The following is a 10,959-nucleotide window of genomic DNA, read 5'->3' as shown; positions in this document are numbered from 1 at the left end:
GAAAGCCCCGTGCAGCGCCCCGTAACCGCAGCGGAACCGGGGCAGCTCCGTGCGGAGGGCTGAGGGCAGCCCCGGAGCCGATGGGATGGAACRTGCACCGGCCGAGGGAGGCTCCGCTCAGCGCCCGTGTCCCGGGCAGTGCCCTCGGCTCCCCGCACGTCGGGGGTCCTGCCAGGGTGACAGGGCAGCGTCGCCGCCGCCRCGCTCCGAGCGGCCCTTTGGTCCCTGCGCTCCTCCCCTCCCAGCCAGGCCCCGGCATCCTGAGCTGTTGGCACACGGCTCCCGCTCCCCGGCTCGCCCCACTTTGCCAAGATCCAGAACAGCCCGGCCCCCAGCAGCTGAGAACCACAGACAGGGCTTTGCTGGTTGCTTTTGATSCAACAGGAGGACACACGCTTTAACTGACACAGACGGGAGCGGGAGAGCGCGGCAGCCGGGAACAGTCATTCAAGCAGCCCGGGAGGACCGGGGGCCCTCGGGAGGTCATGTCCAAGCACCGTCGTTCAGATGGAGCACTCGCAGCCGCCGCTCTTGCTCGCGGCCCCGGGGAGCCGCCGGCCTCTCACCTGCAGCACGTGGCCCTCGGGGCCGGCCGGGGCGGCGGGCGGCGCCGCACGGCTCCGCGCGCAGCCTGCGTCGCGCGGCAGGACGCAGCGCTGAGTCCCASCGTGCTCGTGGCAAGGGACGCCCTGGCCCCGCACCCAGAGGGAGCCCAAGGCGCTGGGGCAGAAGCTGGGCCTGGCCGCCAGCTGGGCCTTGGCGGGAGCCTTGTGCGTGACGGGTGGTGCCACAGCCTGGTCCGCAGCGCCCAGGAGCGAGAGCGGGATGAGCGTCATGAAAGCGGGGGCCTCCTGCGCCCGCAGCGGGTGCCGGGCGAGCTGCAGCTGCGGGGAGAGCAAGCGCCGCGCTCAGAGCCGCGGGCCGGCCCAGGGCGGCAGCAGAAAGGCGCCCGCTGCTCCCTGCACCCCGGGCACCCCGCGAGCCCGTCGCCCGTTGCGGCCGCTTCGTCGGCTGCYGCGGCGCTCAGAGCCCCCACGTTCCGCCCGCCGCGTCTGAGCAGGGTTTGGGGCAGGAGCACAGCTCCGCCCGCAGAGACTCCCATGGTGAAAAACGGGACCATTCCCAGGCGAGCCCGCTCCTGGGGGAGCCCAATCCCACGGGGCAGCGGGATGTGCCGCGGCGCAGCCAGGGCTTTGGGGACGCGCTGCTCGCACGGGGCGCGCGGGCCCCGCCGCCTCCGCCAGCAGTGCTGGAAAACACGCACGGACRGAGCCCGCGCGCGGGGCTGCCGTTACCCCAAGCCAGGGAGTTTGGGGGAGGCATCTTCTACAGTGCAGAATTCGCCCATGGACTTTTTAATTATATATTTATCCTCCCTCCACTTCCCTTCAGCCCCTCGTTGTTCTGTGCTCCTTTACCAAGCTCCTAGTACGTTAGTACTCGTAGCTGCTAGAAGCCTACCCAGGAATTCACTTTATTTAACTGAAGTGCTGAAATGGCACTAGCCAGCTAACTAGCACTTGAGCGAGTCACGTTACTGCCCAGCAGAAGCAGGGAGCTGCGTGCTGGCGACAGCTGTGCCCAGAAGACCACATTGTTAAAGAAAAGCGTGGCCCTGCACTGCCCTTCGGGGTGGCCATGGGGACGGTCTGGGGGAGGCTGCTCAGGGCTCTCACAGGCGACTGGCCTGGGGTGCCCGTTGGTAACGAGAAGAAAATCTAACTACACAAAGCCCCAAGGACCCAGAGTCCTCGCTGCACCTCACTTAACTCAGCCCCACCAAAGGTGCTCAGCGATCAGGGCGCCTTCCTCTTGCTCCCCCCTGAGCGTCTGTCTCCTGTGGATGGATCCTGTCTCCTTACAGGACRGGTCTGGGCAGCCTTCGGTTACCTGGCTCTGGGCGACAACAGCGCAGGAGCTGTTTGCTGATCTGTGAGCTGTGGGGATCAGCCAGGAGAGCTGATCTACGATGCCGAGGCTTCGGATGAGCTTCTCACGCTGCACAAGAGCCTTCACTCTTTTCTGCTCCTCCTTTTCCACAATATCCTGGGGCAGCATAGAGTCATACTGCATTTGTTGCATCTTAGGAAAGAAACAGCTGTGTTACAGCCAAGTTGAAGCCATGGGTAATACACAAGGGAGAAAAAGACTGCACAGAGACTACAGACTGCACTAGAGAGGCCTAGGGAGAATTAGAGACATCAGGGTGGAGTGGGAAGAAGGTCCATGTGGGAAGCACAACACAGAAGGAGCAACAGTGGTGACCACAAGTGTCTCCTAGCACAAGCCATCRACTAATGAAACTTTGTGAAAAGAGGTCTGACCCTGTAGTTCTGCTCCTCAAGAGATACCTATGGGTCCATATGGAGCTGCATTACTGCCCTTGAGAGCCCCACGGACGASCACTGAGGATGGGAAAAAGGTACCTTTCTGTCCCACACCCTGGTGCTTCTGTAGGTGAGCTGGGTGGTGGGAGCTCCGGTTTTGTTACGGCTCTGGGATTTGTCCCCAGCYGATTCTCCTTGCAGGGCTTCTTTTCTCTCTTTCTTCTTCTTCCCAGTAAGAACTTCCAACTCTTCCTTCTTCAAGCGAATTTCCTCCAGTTGCTGCCTGCCATAAAACATCAGTCATGGTCACTGGTTCACTAAGAGGCTGCAGAGAGTTTGGTTCAGGGACATGATCCTACAGCCAGCAGCTCTGCAGTGAGCAGAGACCATAATGGAAGCTGCCAAGCAAGGGGCTGGGAGCGCTTTCAAAAGCGATTCTTGCCTCTGTCGGAAGTGCTCTTGAATTCATTTAGGCCCAGCACAAAGGTGGAGGACACACAAGAGAGCCCCAACTCCACGGAATACTGYGCCCGCCTCCCAACGGCGGGTAAATGAAGGCACAGCCCCCTCCTCCAGCTCTCACCACCTCTCTTACAGCTCTTAAGCCACAGAGCGTCATCTCCAAGGCGGGAGCAGAAGCGAGCAGCATCAACGCCACCGCTACGTGTACCTGGCACACTGCTCTCGTGCCTTGGAGGCTGCTGTCTCCTGGAAGAGGGAGCCACTCTGCTTGAAAAACGGCTCGTACTTGTCGGTTCCGCGTGCCGGGTACACGCGCCGGAAGCCTCCCAGGTGGGAGTCCTCGTAGCGCTCCGCCTGCGCCAGCCACGCGGCCTGGCTGCTCTCCAGCTCCTCGCGCCTGCGGACAGAGCACACACGGGCAGAGGGGCCGCTCAACGAGCTGCTGAGGAAGGGGCCCGCCTGGCATCTCCCCCCGCTTCCTCCCACAGGTTCACTGAAGGGAAGCAATGCTCCTCACACTCCTCCTCTCCCCATAGGAGGTTCTCAGCTCTCTCCCTGCTGTGCAGCTCACTCCCTGCCCCTCAGCCCTTTCACAGAACTAAACCAGTTTTAAGAAAACTTCACCTAAAAGCTGCCTATAGAAGAAGTCTGTGCTGCCCCTCAGCTCTGCAGGCAGGCCCGGAGCAGCGGGGGCTGCAGGGGCACTGGGCAAACACGCTCAGCTTCCCCAGCCTGCAGCTCCCGCAGGCTTCTTCATGGCAAAGGGAGCWGCAGGGAGCTCCTCATCACCCTGCATGCCAGGAAAAGCCCGGAGAGCAGGCTCCTCCAAAACGGCCTCAAGAGGTCATGTGGATTAATTAACCATGAAAGGATATGCAGACAAAGAAGGGTGGGAAAGCCCGCAGCCCTGGGAAAGAGGCTGTGCTCTGGAGGGCGTCCAGGCGCCGGCAGTGCCGCGCTCCGTCCAGGCAGCGTCACTGCGAGCCCGGCAGCGCCAGGGCCCCGCGCCCCACACCTCCCGACACCTCAAACCAGTCCTGCCCCTTCCCGTCTAGGGTGCAGGTGACCTGGGCGAGCTCTTCTCAGGAGCCACTTCTGGGAGCCCTGGTCTGAAGCGCAGCAGCCTCTGTTTCAGCCTGCCCCACCGCGGCCAGCCCTTCCCAGTGCAGCCTGCAGCACGATGGGCAAGAGCGGTACCTGGACGCACGGCCAGTGTGAGGGGCCTGAAGGAGCCGCTCCTTCACCCGCTGCTTGTCTTCCTCCAGCACCTTCCTTTTGTCACAGGCATGCACRTTTATCAGGTTGATGGTATCAAAGAGAAGAGCATCCTTCACTTCTCGGTCCAGGTGCGAGTCCGTGGTGAAGCTGGGAGAGTGATTGACCTGCCAAGACAAGGGGCTGATCTAACGTGGCAACAAGCAGCTCCCACAAAGTAGCACGAGCAGCGAGCTCTGTGCCCCCCACCTGCCCCTGCGCTGCATGTTCCTGCTGCAACGGTGCGGGCAGGCGCGCGCAGCGGCTGCTTCTGCAAGAGCAGGGCRGCTGTCATTAACACAGGGCTGCCACAGCTCAAGGAAACTCCTGCTGCTGCGCAGGGTGCAGAGGGAGCAAGATCTCAGATGTGATGAGCTAAGGTTGCTTAGCCTGCAGTAGGTAGGCTGCTTGGCCACTTGTCTTCCCAGCCTGTTTAACGCTGAACAAGGTGGCTCATTTTAATCAACCTTAAGCACGTTGTATTCATCCCACAACTCTTTGTTCTAGTGCTTCCCACAGACGAGCTCTCGGCTATCTGCTCTTTCCAGAGCGGTTTCARCACAGCAGGAGAATTCTTCCTCACCTCTAACAGCCATGGTTTCAACTTTCTATCCAGCAAAATATCAAAACCCAGTATCTCAAAGCAGGCACAGCCAGTAGTGTGGTTAGGAAAGCAGCTTTGGTAATTGTGCTTCACAACAGGGTGAGCTGAAATAAGGGTCTTTATAACAATATCTTCAATATCTTCCCAGAGTTTCTTTGTGTTGTAGCTGTTATCCATCATCCAGGCATTCACAGTGGACAGTTTCCTGTGCGGAAGACAGAAAATGATAAGAGCTGACCTATGATTCTGAATTTCCCCCAAGAAAGAATGAAGTAAACGAGTGTCCCAAATGCAGCTTTCCTGCAGGATGTGCACGAGGAGTTGTAGCATCTAGAAACGACAATACCTCTTACTGCCCACTGTGTCATCCCGGACGAAGTTTTCGTTATGTTTATTGATAGAGTAATTGGTCAAATGCATGCAGATATCATCCTGAGAGAGGAACCGCAAGAGACCTTCATTTATTCTTAACTTCAGAGTGCAAATAGAAAAACAGCCCCCAAGTCCCACTAGTACTAACTAATCTCGTGACCAGCTTGCCCCGGTCCTGCCTCTTCACGCAGAGGGTGGCTGGCAGCAAGGAGCTGATCGTGTCCTGACTCCCTCTGGCCAGAGCAGAGCTCAGCCCCTCCACACCTTCCCTCCTAACCTCTGGGGCCACTGCGCTGGAGTCACCTCCACAAGAGCCATCCTGGCTGTGGCCTCACCAGTAAACGAGGCAGTTCCCTGGACAGAAGCTGCAGAGAATCTCTGCAAATCCATCTTTTTCCTTTATTCCCCAAACGCAGCAGAGCTCTCTGAGACATACACATACTGGAGGGAAAGAGGGCGTTTAAATAAGCACTCCTGCGTAGGCGGGCAGACAGGCAGCAGCCCGGAGCATCTCCTGCCAGACACCAGCCAGCGGTGAGCATGCAGGGCGCCAGCCCCGCTGTCCATCGCTGGGGACGGCGGCACACAGAGACCGGCCGGGAGGAGAAGGGCCTGTGCATGGCACGCACCCTTCCCGCCCCTTCCCTGCCCGGCTCTCCTAGGCTGCTCCGCTACCACCAGCCAGTCGCCAGCTCCYTCTCCTGCTGGGAGGAGGCCGGCGGGATGAGGAGGGACGGAGTCAGGACAGCTCAAAAAGGGCAACAGCAGGAGCAGCATCGTCCAGAGACCATGCAGAACCTTTGTCCTTGGAGATCTTCAAGACCCAGCTGGACAAAACCGGGAGCGACCTGATCTGAATTCAGTGTTGACCCTATTTTGAACAGGGAGTTGGACTTGAGATCTTCCAAAGTTCTTTCCAGCGCAAATAACTCTACAGTTCTGAGGCAGGGCCAGTGAATGGCCCAACTGCAGGACTAGGGAGTCTCTATCTTGCAAATACTCCTGAAAAGCCTTGTCTGAGCAGAGGGTACAGAGAGAGGGGAAGATAAGAGTTAGGAAAACCACCAGCCCCTGACTTTCCAGGGCCTGGAACACCCCTTAGACAAAATAGTGGCTAGAACTTATGAATACTATGCGAGTTTTATGGAAACTTCCCTTTTTTACCAGGTTGCTGCTGCTGGGCTCGATGTACCTCATGGTAGCAAACCGGGCTAGCCCTTCCTTGTAGACAAAAATCTTCAGCGGGTCACAGGAGGTGACCAGCACATAGATACGCATGTCAAACTTAAAGCCATCAATAAGGAAAGGCTGCGAGACAAAAGGCAGAAACAAGCGTGAGAGGAGAAACGAGAGGTGTGCTGCTGACTCCGTGAGGCTGCTCTAGCTGCACTGCTCGTGGGCGWGCAGTGGACGTGCAGCAGCCGTGGCGAGGCCCAGGGATATGTGCGGAAGGAGTCGGGCAAAGGAGACGAGCAGGATGCAGAGTTAGGAAGCTGGAGTCCTACACCCACACTGAAGACAGGCCCTGTTACCTTAGAGATATATTGCTGACAAATCATATGCTCTCCATGCTTGATATCCTTGGCGTTACGTGTTATGAAGATACCTCTCCCCTGGCAGCCGCTGTCGGGCTTGCAGATGAATGTTCTGTTTTTCCTCACACGAGTATAGGTCTGGAAATCCCCGTAGCTATAGAACGAAAGAGCGACCATTAGAAGCTCTAAAACAAAACACAAAACCAGCCCCTGAACTCTCTCCTAGCATTTAGATGCTCAAACCAAGGTGCGGTGGGCCAGGACAGACTAAACTTCTACAGCAGAGGAATAGTGGGGCACTTGCTGATTTATGTCTGGCCCTTATAAACCTGGTTTGGCTGCACCTATCCTCACCTCTGCTGGGAGGTTCAGAGGAAAAGAACATTGCTCCTCACGCGGGAGCGGGCAGGGCTTTGGCTCTGCTGCTGCAGGGAGATCCACAGAAAATAAACAGGCTCTGACTACAAAGGAGGAAGAAGCTGTGCGCTTTTAGACCACTTTTGTTCTGAGTCATCAGCAAACAGCCCCGGTCAGAATGCTCGAACCAGGGTGCAAAGGCTCCTAGCCGTCACGTTAGAGCTGGTCTCGCAAGCAGCTCCCCTGACCCAGGGCTGCTCGAGGAGTCACACCCGTGTGCCAGTTAATTATTTCACCGCACAGCCTCTGTCTTGGGCGTCACGGGTAGGAAAAGAGGTAGGCAAACAGGATAAATTCCAGAAGACAGTGCCAAGAGGAATCAGAGAGGAATCAGATTCCAGGAAATGTAGCGTGGAAAGAAAGAAGTAGGTTTGTTTTCTCTAGAAATAAGACGATTGAGAGGACACATGACATCTGCCTTCCAATACAAAACACATTATTAGCAAAACACAGCAAAGCACCGCTTTACAAGGCCRGTGTAAATGGGAGGAGTTCCATGGTGCTGACATGTCAGCACAGATGCTTCAGGTCCTTCTCACCGGAGCTGAGTCAGGCTGTAGGACAGGTTATGAAAGCCTTTCTCTGAGGTTTTTAGGTAATGGCAAGGAAAAACCCTGTAGAGAATGTCTAGGAATAGAGTGTCTCCTTACAACCAGCTGAACTTAGAGTGCTCTTTCTCCTCTTGCAGCTCTGCATTGCTAGCATTGCTGGTCTGTGCAGCATCAGGGGAGCCGGCCGTGCTGCCCCAGAGCTCGAATAGCTGCGTGACAGCTTACATAAACCTGGGCTTGGCTCGGCCCAGGCGCCCGCGCTTCCTCCCTAGCCGCCGCTCCGCACGCGCTGCTGTGGCAGCCGGCAGCAGCGCGAGGAAGGCTGCAGGGACGTCCCCGCTCGCGGGCGACGCTGCCTCGCCGCCTGCTCCGGGCGGCTCCGAGCCCGGTCTGTCTGCGAAGGGTCTCGCACCGCGCTCCACGGCACCCCTCCTGCTCGCTGCTCGCTGCAGACGCAGCCGTTGCGGCCCCAGCTTCGTCCTCGGCCCTTTGCTTTCAGGGTGGACCTGTCTCCCCACACCTGGCCCAGTTCAGCCTGCAGTCAGTTAAGCAGCGAGGCAGACGTTCCACAGGCTAACTCCAAGCAATTAGGCTTAAAGATATGTAAAGATGGAAATATGGTTAAAAACATCCCATTTAATTCCAGGTGAGCTTACGGAGGCCCAAAGCAAGATAGGAAACCTCAGAGGGCTTCACCCACAGCCTGGCTGTTGGCTACAGTGGTTACCACTTCCTAATTCCCCCCTCCCTGTCGTCTGCTGCATTAACATGTACAACTCACTCAGCTGGCAGGCACCAAGTACGGGGAAAAATATTGTATTCCTTGGGGAAGAGTTTGAGCATGCGGTTAAGATTGCGAGCCAGCAAGTCCTTGCGGCAGATCTCGGTCATGCCTGGAAAATGGTTGATTTTCTGAAACAGGTGCAGAAGAAAAACAGAATCAGCAAAGGAGCAGCAGCCGCGACCGTCAAGAGCGAAGGGAGCCCGTGTTTGGAGAGGCAGCAAACCGAACGGGAGCGGGGGCTCGCCTTGAACGTCTGCTGAGGAACAGATTATGCGAGAGCTGCTTTATCTGAACCTCATCAGTATGATTTATCTGCCCATTCCATCCAGCCCTGCAGCTCTCCCTCCCTAGAATATCACTGTTTCAGGAAGGGAGCAGTTTTTCAGCGAGAAACATTTATTTCGTACTAAAGGGGTTGGCAGCCTTCCAGTTCACACTACTAACTGCCAAACTGTGRCTGGTGGCACCGCGTCAGAAAGAGAAATGAGAAAGGGCTAGTGAACCTATCCACTCTGGAGCTGCTGCAGACAAGAAGGGGATACGGGAGCTAATTCTGCACACTTCTGTTTCGCTCTGCAGCAACATGTTCCATTAATGACCCTCTGTCTCATCCTCCTTTCCCGAGCTCTTCCCGCTGGGCTCCCTTTCCTTGGAGGGGCATTTACCTGAAACCGTTTCATCTCCATGACACGCTCCAGAGAGACGGAATAGTCAGTCCAGTATATTGTCCACTCCTCATCTTCACCCACTTCTTTGAGGCCGCAGTTCTGCGCAGCGCGCCGCACTGTGCCAAAGAGAGCGGTGAGAAAGGGCACCTCTGGAGCAGGCAGAGCCTATAAAGCCCAGCGCTTGCTGAGCCTCCAAAGAGGAAAGGGACAGGACTTTGGAGCAAACCTCCCTCTTCCACTCTCGTGGACGACAAGACACCGGGGGGACCCTGCAGGGACCCGAGCTTAACCTGGCTGTGGTCACCAGGAGCCGTGGCTGCGGGAACCCGGGCCGCTGTGGGCCCCGGGCCCGCTGCCCCGGCTGCACGAGCACGTCTGGAGCTAGGGCAGGCCGGAGCCTGCTCCTGGCCCGGCAGCACCGCCTCACGGACCTGCRCAAGGTGCTGCTTTCTTCTTTACATCGAGAGCTGTTTGGCAGCAGGGCGCACAAGCTCTTGGGGCAGCAGGCTGCTACTGGGATGGTTACTGCTAGAGCCCATCCCGATTTGGCCTCTTCCCGAGCTGGGGAGGGGATCAAGGGTACACCCAGGCGCGGAWCCGGAGCAGGAGGGCAAGAAAGCACAACAAGGGTGGCTCACGGACGGAAGCCTCCGTCTCCGTAGGCACTCACAAGCAGGCGGCTGTACCCGAATAAATAACAGCTTGTTCTTTGCTGGTAGCATCCGAGCACGCCTGCCAGCGGCGCGGCGCCGCTGCCGAGCTCCCTGTCCTGCGGCACATCCCGGGCGCAGCAGCTCTGCCGGCTGCTCGCGGCAGGGCCGGGACCCGCGGCCGCAGCGCGCACGGGCCGGGCTCCTGCGCTGCCCCGTCCCCTCCTGCCCACCCTGCCCGAGCCACTGCCGGGGGCTGATCGGGGCAGAGAGCAGCTCCGCAGAGCCGGGGAAACACGGCCTCGCTGCAATGCCGGGGTAAGTGTGATGAGCAGGTTGGCTGGTGACACCCGTCAGGCGCGGTGAGCCTCTTCTCGTGACACACGCCATGGCAGACAGAGGGCAGACGGGAGAAGAGCTGCCTGGCGCCTGTCACGGGAGGAGGCGGCCAAGAGGGGTCCCAGATGCCTCTGCAGCCCCTTCTGTGGCCCGTTCTGCGACAAGCAGAGCGTTAAATTAACTTCTCAGGTCAGGTCTCAAGYGCGAGTGAGTCTCGCATCACAACTGCTCCAAGTGACCCTTCGCATCGGCTGTGAAGGAGGCTCCGTGTTTTGTATCTCTTTAAACCAGAAACCCCCTCAGTCCAGAGCATGGGGCTCCAAGTCGCTTGCAAATAATAAACACAGAGAAGCGACTACGCAGCGAGGTCTCCGCTGTGAGCAACCTTCACCAGGCGTCGCCGGGAGCTCGCGCYGGCGGCTGCGTCTGGAGGGGCACCCGCAACACCGCGGACTTACCGCTCTCGTACTTGCAGCTGGTCAGATTGATGGACGCGGTGCTGGAATTGGAAAAGACGGAAAGAGCTTCAGAGGGGCAGGCGAGCCCCCGCCGCGCAGGCGGTGCGGAAGCAGAGCCGCGTGCCGGTGCGCACGTGAGTAACGTCGCTGCTCGGCGCCCTGCACGGGCTCAGCAGGGCGGGGCGGAGCGGGTCCCGAGCGCGGGCCCCACCACGGGCACCTGGTGTCCGGCAGCACGGGGACAGTTTAGGGACAGGGGACCCTCCCCCGAGCTCCAGAGTGCCCGGAGCCCCCGCAGGGCCCGGAGCCCCCGCAGGGCCCGGCCACGGCGCCACGGCCCGGCTCCCGCCCGCGCCGCTGCCGAGGCCCGGGCTGCTGCCGCTCTCGGCAAGAACAGGCGGACACGACGTGGGGGGCGACACAGGGCTTTTATGGGAGCGCGAGGGCTCCAGCGGGCGGCCGCGCACGTGCGCAGGCACGCGGACACGGGCGCGCGCTCACACACACGAGCACCCGCCGCACTCGCCTGCGCTTCCGC

The 10,959-nt window shown here is 58.9% G+C and overlaps 2 protein-coding genes across 2 annotated transcripts in view; one reads left to right on the top strand and one right to left on the bottom strand.

The window, feature by feature from the left end:
• Positions 1-1,361: 1,361 nt before the first annotated feature.
• Positions 1,362-10,459, bottom strand: TTLL6 (tubulin tyrosine ligase like 6). Its single transcript, XM_026040607.1, has 11 exons — positions 10,422-10,459; positions 8,972-9,090; positions 8,304-8,434; positions 6,552-6,708; positions 6,184-6,327; positions 4,994-5,079; positions 4,627-4,852; positions 3,987-4,171; positions 2,998-3,186; positions 2,427-2,610; positions 1,362-2,082 (listed from the first exon to the last, which is right to left on the bottom strand). The coding sequence occupies exons 2-11, from the start codon at positions 8,990-8,992 to the stop codon at positions 1,771-1,773; spliced, it is 1,635 nt and encodes a 544-aa protein (XP_025896392.1). The 5' UTR covers positions 8,993-9,090; positions 10,422-10,459; the 3' UTR covers positions 1,362-1,770.
• The window catches only part of CIB1 (calcium and integrin binding 1), a 5,328-nt gene continuing 4,303 nt past the window's right edge, over positions 9,935-10,959 (top strand). Inside the window, exon 1 of the mRNA XM_026040648.1 lies at positions 9,935-9,942. Within this exon, the coding sequence (XP_025896433.1) occupies positions 9,935-9,942 (8 nt within the window). The remainder of the gene's footprint in view (positions 9,943-10,959) is intronic.

Source organism: Nothoprocta perdicaria, unplaced genomic scaffold (genome assembly GCF_003342845.1).
Source record: "Nothoprocta perdicaria isolate Ctin4 unplaced genomic scaffold, notPer1 scaffold_26, whole genome shotgun sequence".
Taxonomy (NCBI): Eukaryota; Metazoa; Chordata; class Aves; order Tinamiformes; family Tinamidae; genus Nothoprocta; species Nothoprocta perdicaria.
Note: the sequence above shows the minus strand (reverse complement) of the source record. Positions and strands in the feature narration are given on the sequence as shown.